Source organism: Myripristis murdjan, chromosome 6, assembly GCF_902150065.1.
Source record: "Myripristis murdjan chromosome 6, fMyrMur1.1, whole genome shotgun sequence".
Taxonomy (NCBI): Eukaryota; Metazoa; Chordata; class Actinopteri; order Holocentriformes; family Holocentridae; genus Myripristis; species Myripristis murdjan.
Genome location: NC_043985.1, coordinates 17,546,455 through 17,561,323, shown reverse-complemented (window position 1 = coordinate 17,561,323; position 14,869 = coordinate 17,546,455). Strand labels below are relative to the sequence as shown.

General features: G+C 40.0%; 1 protein-coding gene across 2 annotated transcripts; it reads right to left on the bottom strand.

The window, feature by feature from the left end:
* Nucleotides 1-587: 587 nt before the first annotated feature.
* Nucleotides 588-12,834, bottom strand: LOC115360714 (anoctamin-9). Of its 2 annotated transcripts, XM_030053807.1 has the most exons (25): nt 12,768-12,834; nt 12,543-12,660; nt 11,705-11,770; nt 11,476-11,598; nt 11,242-11,378; nt 10,884-10,933; nt 10,738-10,796; nt 9,757-9,836; nt 8,738-8,872; nt 8,516-8,609; nt 8,353-8,413; nt 6,889-6,971; nt 6,250-6,354; nt 5,851-6,015; nt 5,730-5,766; nt 4,985-5,096; nt 4,377-4,434; nt 4,166-4,263; nt 3,862-4,058; nt 2,629-2,781; nt 2,381-2,528; nt 2,139-2,261; nt 1,784-1,877; nt 1,582-1,694; nt 588-818 (listed from the first exon to the last, which is right to left on the bottom strand). In XM_030053807.1, the coding sequence occupies exons 2-25, from the start codon at nt 12,561-12,563 to the stop codon at nt 803-805; spliced, it is 2,328 nt and encodes a 775-aa protein (XP_029909667.1). In that variant the 5' UTR covers nt 12,564-12,660; nt 12,768-12,834; the 3' UTR covers nt 588-802. The 2 variants fall into 2 exon arrangements, with proteins under 2 accessions (XP_029909667.1, XP_029909666.1); XM_030053806.1 differs by lacking the exon at nt 12,768-12,834 and having other exon boundaries at nt 12,543-12,721.
* Nucleotides 12,835-14,869: the final 2,035 nt, after the last annotated feature.

Here is a 14,869-nt window from a genome sequence, read left to right as displayed (position 1 = left end):
ATTGTTCTTTGTCACACTCATTGCATTGACAACAGATAGGTTTCCCAAGATTGATCATTGACAAATTAGAGGAAACCATTGCAATGATAATAGTGTAGTCAATATAGCGAAGTGATGAAGAAACAATAGCATCATGACCAACTTAAAATAGTTTATTACATTCGTAAGGCCGAAGTTTGGCATATTCAGAATCTACAGCCTCAGATGGTGTTTCTTAACTGACAAGCACAGGCTTACAAGGCATTTCATGATGACAAAAGTTTCTTGTTTTATTAAAAAATATAAAATATAATGCAAACAATTCCTGTGTCTGACTTACAAAAGGCACTTCACTATCAGATTCTTCACAATCAATTATCAGAGTACAATATAAGGCAACATCTTAACACACAAAATATGTGCAATAATAGCATAAATTACCTTTAGGTATACAATAAAAATGAGCACACATACAGTAAGAGCATCAAATACAGCAATCCAACAGAAACATATCGGTGCAATTCAATAATAATAACAATAATTATAATAATAATAATGATAATAACATGAGGAATAAAATTTAATTAAAGACACACTCAGTAAAATCAATCACACTCTGTTTTGGCTAATAATTTTCTCTATCCTTAATATGAGTGACCAGGAATCAGATGGCCAGCCCTTACATCTGACCACAACATAAAATAATAAAAGTCCTGATATTAACAACTTTGTTGTTAGCTCAACACTGGGAGGAACTGAACAGATCGACTGCAAGGTCATCGTTGTGTCCACATTTGGTGAGAAAAAAAAGTGTCCCATGTTGTCACACTTCAAATGACCTGTAAGAATCACAAGCACATTATTAGTTGTGGCATCTACACCACAGAACCTTTTGTAGTAACACACTCAACAAGAGAGAAAATCACTTAACTATTATTGCTCATTCAATCATATAACTGCAAAGAAATACTGCGAAGTAAAAATTGCATTAATTTGCAATTATGTAGGCTGATTTAATGGAACACTGAGCTATAAAATTATTTTATTTAATTATTTATTTAAACTTTTTAGCATGCATACCTCTGTGGTTTTAGGAACAGTCAGCCACTAACACCGGCTAACATGAGTATCTGTCGTAAAGTCACATATTCACATATTCGCTTTCATTGTGAAGACCACATGTCCAATTCCTATGTGCTACAGTGAAATAACCCATTTTATGAGTTAGGAGACAAAACTTTCAGAGCACATTTTTATTTTCTCTGCTTCTAGTTGTCGATAGCCAAAGCCAGAGCATGAGTGATAATGAAGTCACATTGTGCCAACATTGTACTATACTAAATTATCACATGAAGTAAAGGTTTATAATATTTGAGAAAAATCTCAAGACATGTATTTTCTTGCATATTTTATATATTTTTTGTTGTTTTTATATTTATATTTATATTTTTGTTTTAACATGAAGGTTAAATAAAAGTTATGATGATGAAGACAGAACAGAAGTTAACCGCATTCTGGTGTTTCATGGCAGATGGGTTGAATAATCCTGACCAAAATTCAAATTAGTTTGGGCAGCCTGACTTCATACTATGCGAGACCCACCTGAGTTCTTCCTTTAGTCTGTTGAGTTTATCAAAGAGTCTGTCGTTCTTGACCTGCATTGGAGCACTCGGAACAAACCAGGCGGCGATGAATTTGCATATGACCACAACGTGCTGCCAAAACACAGACAATGATGTTAAGATCAATCAGTCAGCGCAAGCAAAGGATATGTCTTGTGTGGTGAAGTTGCACTAATTGTTACCTCAAATAGGATGACAAATGCAAAGCGCACAGCTAAAATTAACCAGAACTGAGGGGTGAGACTGTAGTCCTCATTGCTCCTGTAGTCTTTATAGCTGTGAGGAGAGAACAGATCAGAGGAATGGTATCATCTCCATCACCAAACTTTCCTTAAAGGCTCACAGAATTTGGCTTCTCTGGGGCTGACTGTGGGCTGTAGCAGCAGAGATCCTCCCCATATTTACTGAGAAATGCTTAATTAGATCAAGATTGTGCAATGTGTTTCTATAAGCCCTGAGGTGTTCCTTCATGTTATAGAGAAATGTCTCTTCAGCTAAAGGCCACAATATGATAAAGAAAAGAGCAACAGCTGAAACCTGCAGAATGAGACGTTCAAGCCGCTGGGAGTCACCATCTGATAAGGTGAAAACTCCTTGTGGATGTTCGGGTCATCCACTCGCACAGTGGACAGGGTGTTGTTGATATAGCCCACCATGCAGCTGGAAACAAAGACAAGAATAAAGTGAAATATTGTGTGAGTGTTGCTCTTACAGGAAACACAGCATGGCAAATCAGAAAGGCATCTTCAAACCAAGGCTGTCAAAATGCCCAGTCTCACTCAATATCTGTCACTGTGCCGTTGGCACACGGGCCGTAGCGGTAACGGTACAGCAGGCGAGGGATGAAGTCTGAGGATACGCCAATGACAAGCCCGTTAGCGATGACGGCTAAGACACCAATGGCCTCCAACACGTCTGTCCACACCCCTGAGGGAAAACGTCACATTGATGTCAGCAATATTTTACCAATCTACAGCAGACAACAGGAGTCAGCAAATCAAAGTCTTAGTTCCCCAGTTCCACTAACCAATATCGTTGGTTTTCTTGGGCACCATCCTGCGCTCCAGAGTGACCATCTTAATGGCATCCAGGCGTATCTCGATGATGTTATTAATGAGAGCGAGCAGAGGAGCGAGGGGAAATGCTGCCACAAATATGGTAGTAAAGCTGAACTGGATCACTATGGAAACAATAAAGAAAATACATTTTAAAGGGTGATGAAACCCTACATCTTTTATGGCAGACATGCTTTGTTGCAGTGATCTCTAAGTTGAAAAATTAAAGGCAGATTGAGTAGGATTTTCTTAACAAACAATGTATAGACTCATACAAAAATAATCCCTCTCAGTCATCACTTATGAGCCACTAGAAGTGTGTGTTGATGTGTGTAGAGATGCGGCCCTCTGCCTGGATTTTCTTGTTTTGCTGAGCTTGACTCTTCTGAGCATTAGACTGTGGGCAGTGGGCATGTAGCTCCCAGCCAATCACAGTCATGTAGTGCCAGATCGATAGCACAACATCCAGTAGGAAGCTACGATAATGGTGGATGTGGACCGCAGGAAAAAAAGGAAATATAGCAACGCAAAACACCAAGCAGACAAAGCTTGTTCCGCAACAGGAGTGAATCTGGGGTTGGCTTTCAAGAGCACTGAGGTAGAGGTCGAGGATGAAGAGCGCCGTGGTGTTGGCCTGTTTTCTGTTCTGATGCTGGCGGACCAATTTTTTCCCTAGGGCTGCGAGGAAATGCTTTACATTTCATTCCCTTGCCATCCTGGAAAACGAAAACTTGCTGTCTAGGTTTAGCTTAGCCAGGGAGGAGGGGCCAGCTGTGAATGCTGTGTTTACAAACTGCATCTGACAAATCCTACTCATTTTGCCTTTCAAGAGTGACTCAACACCAGCAGTAAAATTCTGCTGCACTGCCCTCTTGGGGTTGAAATTTCAGGCATGTTGCCCACACCCAATAAGTGATGTGACCGCAGGTGCTTTGCTATTAAGAGCTGCTAAAAATACCTGCTGACACATCACTGACTGGTTGTGGCCCGAAGCACTAGAGGGCAGTGCAGCAGAAGTTTTTTTTGCATTTAGTGTTTGACCTCACCAAAAGGTGGCAAAAACCAAGGTAAAAATTACAGTCACTACATTGGATAAAAAAATCAAATTTTTCTACCAGGGTTTTCGTACTTCTTTAATGCCAGAACTACTCTGGTGTTTATTCACTCTCTGTGAAACCTTACTCTGCTGTAACAACTGCACGTACCCATCTCCAGAAACTCATTGAACAAGCTGAAGGAGTCGACGTCGTTGAGACGGTAGTTACTGAGCCAGTCTCGAAGCTTGCAGTTGTCACACAGTTCAGCTTCATATTTGGTCTCCAGTTCGTCTTTCAGGTAGCAGTGGGCGCATTTTCTCTGCAGCTTCTGGGTTCTTCTCCTCTTCAACCATCGGCCGAGCCAGCTGAAAGAGACAAAGATCAGCTTTGACCAACCTGAGCCTAACAGCAGGAAAGTGGATCATACAGTATATAAACAGAACAGGTTAGTACTAAGCAGATTTACACTTACGGGCCGGTGAACTCAAAGATATTGCTGATGGTTTGCTTGAGTACCATTATGATGGCCATTTGGATGAACAGGTCTGTGAGGCAGCCACTAGGGTGACACTAGGGGAGACCGAGACTTGTGTGTGAAATCTGATGCCTCTGAAAAGATTTTCATGACCAAAAAAAAATGTACACTGTTTTCGTAAATGGCATGCATATTCATGTTTACTCACCTCTTCAAGCCTCCATTTCCCAGCAATTCGCACATAGCCACCTGGATGACCATTTATCCTGTCAGGTGTGATGCAAACGCATGTCATGAACATACTTCAAGTCCTACAAGTTTGAGTTTATTTAGAGCCCCAAATTACTTTTTACAGTCTCAAATGGCTTTATAGTCCCACAAGTTTAGAATAACAAAAAGGACAGCCCCTGAGAGGCAGGAGTTGAGGTTCTGGTCAGTCAGGTGTGCAATAGGTGCTGATCAGGTGGGCAAAACCTCAAAATAAGAACACTGGGTGGTTACTACAGAAACACCCTACCAGACATCCTATTTTGTGATTCTGTTGAGGACTTTTGTCATTATAGCTGCAGTTATGAGTTAAATAATATGTTTGCAATTACAGAAGCATCCAAAAGTGTAAACAAGGTTATTGATAGGGTGCCTAACTTACTAAATTATGGCAGGTTTACTGCTCTTCTTGGATGGACAGAAAGAGCAATGAGATTTGTATATGAAAATGATATTTTGGATTTGATTGTGGATTATGGGATAGGATGAGAGTCTTATTCTAGCAGGCCTCCAAGGTTTGGACTCCGGGTCCTTCCGGGTCTTACTTACCTGCCAAGAAAAAAGGCAACGTAGAAGAGTGAGGAGAAGTAGGTGAAGAACTGGAAGGTGAACATCTTGACGGTGAAACTCTTCTCTGTAGCAGCAAATGATCTTGTTTCCTCTGGTGAAGACAGACACACGTCAGTATACATACATGTCACTAAGTGGCCAAAAGATGGCACAATATCATGTAATATATACCTTAAAGGTGATATATTGTAGCAACTCATTTTTTTCTCTAGTATATCTATATAATTTGACATGAAGCACACATTGTTAATGTTTTTTTTTTAGTTACCAAAGTTATTGAATGTCAAAATGCCTGTTTTCTTTCGCCCCCTGCACAGTTGGACTTCATTGGCTCTTAAAACAATTACTAAAATCCCTCCAGTCAAGCTTGTTTGAAGCATTTGAGCTGTAATATCTCTTCACAACAGATTTGCCTCACATGAATTAGATTAGCTGGTGGTGTTAGCTGATCATTGCCCAGCAGTGTGTCTGCTCAGCCTGTGCATGCTTCAAATTAACTCAATAAATTCCCATTTATTTGCAAATAATCACAAATACAAGACAATACAATACAAATATTAGTATAATAGTGTGCAATTTAACACTGATGAGAAATATGTTTGGACATTTGTATGATCCAGCACCCAACTTAAATGTTTTAAGAGTACGTGCCTGTCATAATCTTTATTGTTCCCATTTAAGTTACCATACCAAAATGCAAAGTAAATTAGATATGGTGACATACCTATTTCACAGAGCTTCATGGCTACAATCCTGTTGATCTGTGAAGATGGAGGCACACAGTCAGAGTCACAAAGAATGATACTAAAAGGAAATTTAGAGGCGCATGTATAGATTGGCTGTACCCGCGTCATGATAGTGATGATGAGATAATGGAGAAAAGCCCCCAACATCATCGCTCCCGTGTTGGAGTTGTCGCTCAGGAATTCCCATGATCCCTCAGCAAGCAGCACCGCTGTCATCACCCTGAACACCACCAAGGCATGAGTGAGGCCGATGATCACCAGGATCTGAGGACACACACAGACACCGTTAAATTACTTTACCTGCCTCGCTCAAGCCTGGACTCCATGCTAACCCCTTAACAACAAGAGGACTGGCAAAATGCTCTCGCTTTTTATTTGCGATGAGGACACACGCACACATTTAACATATTCAGCTCTCAGTGAATATTTAGACACAACCACACATTTTATACTAGCTCATGAACTGCTTGTGAGCTGCTAGTTCTCTGAGTCACCCACCATGACAGTGACACAGATCAAAACCAAAGTGCTGCGCAGATACGAGTGCTTGTATGTTTTGGGTTTGCAGTTTTCGTTGTTTACAATTTCCAGGATCAGTTCCTCCTAAAATGACATAGAGAAAAAACACAGCGATGCATTAGATGATGATAATGTATTTATGGCTAACAGCTTGATTCATTCATTTTTATTTATGTCATGCACTATAAGGTTCCCAGTAGGACTGCACAATATGGTAAAAAAAAAAAAAAAAACATACTGAGATTATTTTGAAAGATATTGCGATGGCGATAATATCTGCAATTTTAGTGGGAGTCATCATTTCCTCATCATAATTTTCATTTTAACTGAAAAAAAAATGAGTAAAATGAGGGGGATGTGATTTTTTGCATGTTTTTTTATATTTATAATTGTGTACTGTCACATTCAGCCTTCATCAAAAGATTTCATCTGCTGTGATTTCAATATTGCACTTATCCACATTGTGATCTTGATAGGATTTCATTGATTGTGCAGCCCTAGTGCCCAGCCACCAATATATATAAAGTTATAGAATATACAAATTTACACACACTCAAAATGTGGGTTAAATTCAGTATGCATAATTGAAAAATAAGACATGTGTGTATGTGATCATACCTCCTCCTCACACCAGTCGGAGACCTTCCATTCACACACGTAGGAAGCCCGGTGTCTCTTCCAGAACTCCAGAAACAGAGTTGCTGTGAAAACCAGGAACGATAAAGCCACAACACCAGCACTGAGGGACAGTGACTGTTTCTGTAAAATTTAAGTTTACTGTGGTAATTTTTTTGGGGTAGTTGTTAGCCTTTTTGCATTTATTTTTCACTGCCATAATGTGCATCAAAATGTTGTTCGTATGTAACTTAAGTAAGATACCTCACTTAAACTTTGTACACCTTGATGCATATACTGCACCAACTAATTTCATCCATACTGTCACAAGCATACAGATGGCCAGCCACATAACCTTTCAGTGCAATAGAACAACTTAGGTTAAGACTTGAGTTAAGGCGATGCTGGTGAGTTTGTCTTTGGTGCACAGGAGAGCTTTATTCAACAAAAAAATTCTAGTGGAGATCCCAAGGTTTCCAAAATTATAGAGGCATGTGTATAAAATGACGTACAAAACAGCTAGATAATTTCTATCTGGTGTAATGGTGCAGCCATAAAACAGTGTTACCTGACTGACATTGCCCTTGAATATGGGTGTCTAACTTTGAGGCAATTTAGGGACGGAAATTAGGAGTAAATTTTAGTTTAAGGGGTTAATTAATAAAACATTTCCATGCAACTTGTAGCAGAAAACTTATTTGTATTTGCAAAAATTGAACCCCGGTCACCAGAGTTCTAGGGCGGTGTATACACTCATCCAACACCTCAGCCTTCACACCCACCTCCTGTAGGCTATTTTGGTGTCAGACGACGTCATACGAATTCCACCTCCAGTTTCACTCGTTGTTTGTGTTTGGAGTGGCAAATGAAACCATGACTCATTAGTTTTTTTTGGGGTTTTTTATAACTATAGGAATTTGGCATGAGAACAAACTCAGTAACACATTGTAAACATTCATAAAGCCATTTTAACATCTGGGGAGGGCCACCTATTTTCTGTAAACAGTCTAAACAGCTGCCAAAAGAAACACTGGCACATCAGGGGCTAACACGGTATTTTCATCATGCGGACTTTTAATATCTTTTACATGCATATCATAAAGTCTGAGACTCCTCCCCTGCATCTTATTTCATTTCCTGGATGTTTATAGGATCATGTAGCTGCCATCTGATCCCACTGACATTCAACAATTTAGCTACATTAGCCTGGTATTGCTGTTTGACATAACTTCTAACTGCATGCAAATATATAAAAAGTACTGGCTCTGGCAATTTTTTTTCCCTTTATTTTAGATATTTTTTTATTGAAGAAAAAAGAACATTGTATGTTGTATGATTTGTAACTTCCTTCAATAAAAATCAAACAAACAAAAAAAAAAAAACAATACAAAAGTGTTGGGAAAAAAGGGGGAAAAAAAACAAAACAAAAAAACCTGTCATACATTAAACATGGGACATTAAACTCACCCCACACTGCCATGAACATGGCAAAGAGCACCGTGCCGTTGTTGTCGAACAGTAAGCTCACCTGTACATGGACAAGAACACCAGTAAGCGACAACACACTCATGCACTGTTTTCCTCTCTGTGTTTAAATGCACGGATGCACCACAGACCGTGGATGTTGTACCTTGGCGTATGTGCAGGTGTCAGAGAGCTGCCACACTTTGCATCTCTTGTCACAAAGGGGGCACATGACCGTGTTAGCCTCACAAACTTCCTTTCTGCAAGACAATCAGCAGCTGAGTTGGTTATGGCACAGTGGCAGGGTGTGTGTGTGTGTGTGTGTGTGTGTGTGTGTGTGTGTGTGTGTGTGCGTGTGTGTTACTGCAGAGCTGTGGGGGAAACTCACATGAGGGGCGAGCTGTTGAAGAAGGCGAGGCCGTAAAGGAAGACGATGAGCCCTATGAAGGCAGCTGGGATGAGCAGATATGTGTACCAGCCCAGCCACAGGAAGTACAAGGCCACCTTCTCCCCAAAGTAGTTCCTGACACACATACACACACACACACACACACACACACACACACACAACGTCACAATTCTTGTTTCTGAGTGCTTGTAAAATGCACCTGAACACTTTTTACAAGCACTTGACCCTTTGAAACCTGAGCATATCAGCTCAAATTCTTTCAAAAACATGGGGAAAAAGACAATGAGCTACACAGCAAGAAATGTCCTGAAAATCTGCATAAAAAGAAAGAAAAAAAGAAAGAAAGTAAACTGAAAAGAGAAAGAGAGAGAGAGAAATACTGAAACATTGTGAAAAATCTTATTTACTTAATTCCACGTCATTTCCTTGTTTCTTGTTTTCATTTTCTTGTAACGTTTTACAAACTACCTTTGGGTTGAGGCTATTTTAGGGTAATTTCTTGTTAAGTTGCTCACTGCCTTCTCATGAAAGACATCAAATGAATCTGCTTGGGTACCAAACAGTTAAACAGCACAACAAAAAACAACATTTAATGCCTACATCACTGGTGATGAAGCCTACACATATCCACCTCTCCTTCAAAATTATACTGTTGGCTCTACTTAGACTAAAGCTGAAAATGATTCTGTTTCAGTTTTGACAAAAATTGAAGGGACAATGCGTTTTGACACTACATACGGTGACAAAAAACTGTGAATGGCCTGACTGCGATATGATGCTTGACAGTACACAAATGATCCATAGACAAAGACAATAAACTATGTATATGTGCGTTCTGTACATAATTTTAAATAATTATCCCAAACAATGGCTGCACCATGCGTGGGGGACAGCATGAACCTGCTGCTCAGTAATTTCATATGGAAAACAATCATGCTGCAATAACTGCAGCTGTAAAAGGCAGCAGAATGATGAATATGTTGTGGTGCAGTGCTAACCTGACAGCAGTTATGGGTTGCCCTTGGAGACAGGCTGTCCATCGTGCCCAGCTCTGCTTCAGCTCTCTCTGTTTCTTTTTCTGAGAACAGAGACACACACAATCAGAGGCATTCATCAGTGCAGATCTTCAACAACTGACTGATGCAGCACACAGGCATAGTGATTTTCACAATGCAAAGATAATCTCATGTCAATGCGCAACAGTTACATTTTTCTTTTGAAAATATGCAACAAAAAGGGTTGAAACTGCAAACCAGGAGGGGCAGAGCCTTTAAGAATATCCATTCAAGGCTGCATCACACACTGGGAATGTATGAGCACTTCAGTGAAGAAGGCTCCCTTATGTATACAGGTGGGCAGAACACACATACACGTGCACAGATGCACAGATGCATACACACACACACACACACACACACACACGCACACACTCATTTGTCGCTTGATGACTAAATGTACTGATATGAATAAAGACAGCCTCCATATCTGTGCAAAGAAAATACTCATTTGGCAGTAATCTATTGTTTTGGACAGCCCTTGCCAAGTTTCACATAACAATTGTAATGGTTCTTAACAAAAGCATAACACTTGAGAGGCAGTGTGACAGTGTGAGAGTTAGACGATCGTGTCACTATCTTTAGCATGAGGGTGTGCCAGTCCAGATGGAGAAACAGCAGAAGACAAAGGCAGGATTGGTTTGGTCTTATCATTCTGTTCTGACCTTTGGAAAATGATAATTTTGTTCCCATGCCTGGTCTGCAGTAAATTCATTCTTCCAGTCCATCAGCTACCAGACCACAACAACTCAACCTTACAGGAAAATGGCTGCACAAAAGCTTAAAAAACTACCAACTGTTTTATCTGCAGCTCCTCCATATCCAAACCTTGATGATTACACAATTACCAGGTTACATATATGACATTAATTAAGCAAGATTTTAAGAGCAGCAATTTAAAAATGATATATATTTGGAATTTACCTCATGCAAACAAAACTTTGCCTCAAACACCTTCTTCTTCATGAGCTCACGCAGATCCTCTGGGGAGATTGATAAGGAAGAATATAAAACATTAGCAATCCAATTATCTGAGAAGGAGTGACTATTTAAATTAAAGTATTCCTCACCTCCTGTATTGATCAAGGTGTGATTCAGGATGAAGTGGAGAATCCTTATCCTACAACGAAGAGAACGGTCACTTATTATATCAACCTGAATTGATTCTGTGAATGTTTTATAAATATTTTGTGAAAGCACAAGCAGCAGTACGGGATTACAGGATCATTTAGACAGTGAAATTCATTTTAACACTACAAGCAAGTTTCCATCTCTTAACTGTGTATTCTGAAAGATAGTGTTGATAACCTGCACACTTTAAGAGCCAATACACTTGCATCTGATCCTGTGTGGTATATAATCAATCACAGACACTTGTTACATGGTGATAGCATCCAGTCTGACTTTACTGACGGCAGCGCGTCTTACCTGGTGCTGAGAGGCACGACGTTCTGGTCATAGCTCCAGTTACAGGCATCAGACACTCGGAGCAAATATCTGTACTTCTCAAAAATTTCTTTGGGGGCTTGAATCCCATAGAAGACCACATCATCATCGATAATTTTCTAATAGAAATGAACATGAAGAATTCCACATAAATAAATCATGCATACCAACTGTAAACAACAAAAAAGGCGCATTTTTTTCTCAGTAAAAACTTACTGTGACTTTCAAGTTCTTCTTTTTCAGTTCGTCAATGAATGCCGTCTGCTTCCTGAAAGTCGCTTTCTCATGGTCGTCAATTGTTTTGGCAACTAGGACATAGTCATATGATAGTGGGGTATGCTGTGTATCAAAATAATATGCAAAAAGTCAGTCTTTCAGAGGCAATATGGATCAAAATCAATCTTTGGTATACTTTGTTGTGAGTGGACACAGTGTGTTATCTTACCACTGGAGGAAGTTCACTGCCATTCTCTCTAACCACTCCAATGAACTCCAGCAGTTCAATACTGGGCTAAAACATAAAGTTAGAAAATAAAAATAAGTCATCCATACAGTTGTGCCATATTTACACACCATACATAAGCTCTCTTGGTTGTTCCAATTATACATGGCAGGCAAATCAGACACAATTATTATCTTTACTGGGACTTTTAACCCCATGAATCTGATATTCAGCTGATAGTACGCTAATCAAATATATGTGTTAAAGGTCATCCTCCACATGGGGTGGAGTGTGTTGAAGAATGTTAAATGCACTGGGCTAAAAACCTGTGGTGATCCTGACTCACCATGGAGGATTTCTACTATGTCAGGGCTTGGTCAGTGGAGGGTTAACCTGACTGAGAAGCACAGCAGGTTGGTGTGTTCTCACTTTCATGCCAAAGCAAGGCAATCACGTTTTGATATATGCAGTTAGCAAGGACAATGAAGGAGTGGCAGATGTAGGAATGTAATCTGAATATAATGATAGCAGAGGAGGATGTACACTCTACATAGGCCTACACGTGAAAACTCACACCTTATTGATTTTGCAGTCTGTACAAAATCTGTGTAAGCTGAGGGACTCCTGATGAGAATGAAGAGTCTGCTTTACCTATTTAGTCTGACAACTAATTGTTTCCATGCAGCTCTGCAGTCATGTTAAAGGAAACAGGATTACAGTATATGGATCTTACACTGGCAAGATTACAGTCTCACTATAAAGACACTGCTATACGATTATACATTGATCAATTATGGCTGCTGGACGAATGTGGAGAAATCACAGCCACCAGATCACCTACCTGTCTCTTGTGGCTGGGCATGATGACTAGGTGTTGAGAGCAGAGGCGTCTTCCCAGACCAACAGGCTTCAGTCACTGACCACAAAACCCCCTCGCTGAGTTCTTCAGTATTCCCAATCTGAAAAATGACATGAGGGCACTTGAACAGGCAGCTAACTTCCGCACTTCCCCCGGGAACAAACGCATTGTTGTTTAACGAGCTGTGGTATGTGAAAGCGACTCTACCTGTTGCTGTGATGTCACAGGTTTTATTTGTGCGGCCCCGTGGCGGCGGTTTCAATTTCCCCCAGCAGCGTTTTCAGCCAATAGACACCGGGCGGCACAGCTTGTATCAGACCATCTGCAGATTAAAATCATCCCGAGGTGGCTTGACAAGTGCGATGTAATGGCAAATGTTACTGCTGCCTCCTCCTTACTGATGTAAAATGACATAGAGCCTATCCACCACTAGATGGAAGCAAAAACAATGGCACCGGCCGCCTCTCCATCACCGCTTTGGCACAAATGCTCGAGTTATTTATGTATTTATGAGCAGGCTAAATCTTTGTGCACATTAGTCAACCACCAGTGACGCTTCTTCAGAGGACAGAATCACCACTTTTGATTTGAGTATAATCAAGCCACTTTAGAGCCATTGTCTGTACAGGTTTACTGATTGCTGTAGGGCTCATCGTGAAGATGAAGGCCTAATTAATGTAATTAAGGCTTGATTGAGTGTCCCTAAATAATTTATAATCTATTTATTATACACATTCTACAAGCAGCTTCCAAAAGCATTGGGAACATCTGGATTTACCTCTACAACGCATTATAGTGTATGGATTTTTTAATAAAATAAAATCTATTATGTATTGTGACACTATTTAACTGTTTTTTTTTTAAACTATTTATCTGTGCAGTAATATTATACCTTTAGTACTTTGTAAAACTTTCCATAGAACTTCACCATAATTCAATGGTGCAATACTCCAGAGTATATATGATGTATAAGTACACCTTTTACATATTCTCAATTTCTTATTTCTGTATATATTGCTGTAATATTAATGTGGGTTTTTTTAAATTTTCTTTTTCTATTTCTTATAATTTCACTTATGCTTATATATATTTTCCTCTTGAGAATTTTAGCAACTGCAACTGGCCCAGTTTCCCCTTGGGTATCAATAAAGTATTTTTGATTGTGATTGTGATTCTGATATAGTAAATAAAGTAAAGAAAAATGAAATGAAATGAGCACTAGGGAGAGGTGTTGTGTTAAAAAGTGCGGTGTAAACACTGCGATGGGTAGGACTTATGTGATTAGGCTCTATATTTTCAAAAACTGCCTCAAAATGTCCTGTGAGAAACAGCCAGTGGATCTGTAGGCCTATTTCTGTGACACATCATCTCCACTTTTGAGCCAAAGTTTCAAAAACACACACAAAAAAGAAAAGCAAACATGTCAACTGGGTGGCCATCCACACCTTGTCATTAGAGAAGATATATCATTAATCTTGGAAACCTCATCCTCTGTGGAGGCACAGTGCACACCCAAGACCCAAATGTCAAGGAGGAGAGGTGATATGAGACTGAAGAAAAAGTGGTTGAGTAAATAAGTGGCTGTATTTCTGCAGACCGCCACACCCCACAGAGAAGGATAACATAATTACACCAGCACCGGACTGTGTAAGCCACTTAAAGGGCGACGGGAGGCCGCTGCTACCAAATGTGACCGGACTGGAGGTTTAACAAGAAAGATGTGGGCTGGGCAGCTACAGGCCCAACCCCTGTGTTGGGCCTTTAGCTGCGTTTTCTCTCATTAATACAGACATGAGACTGACAGAGAGCAGAAAGGCCAAATCTGCTGGCTCGGTAACCAGGCTTGTTTAGATTCTCTAAATGTAATGATACACAATAGGTTACTAATTAATGCAGTGCTTCCCAGTTTGGGCTCTGGGGCTCCTCAGGGGACTGTCAAAGACTGCAAGGTCTTCCTTATTAAAATGAAAGATTTCACCACACTGACCCTCAGTGTTGCTTTGCACAATTTGAGAATGAGTCAGAACTTAAATGATAGGGTTCACTCTCTACTGAAAACATTTTCTTAAGTAAAAACAAACTTCTTAGGTGGGAGGTTCTGCAGGCAAAAATCACACTAAATGAGAGTCAAAGGCCTAAGCCTGTATCTGTTGAGGGTTCTTGGCAAAACACATTTTAGGAAGGCATGGGCTAATGTGCAATCTTTGTTGTTAGGGAGTGTCTTACCGTAGCTACCACCCTGGGATGCTTTCACTTTTGGTACTTTGCCAAACCACTTACATTTAGGCCAAAGCAAATCTTTGACTGAG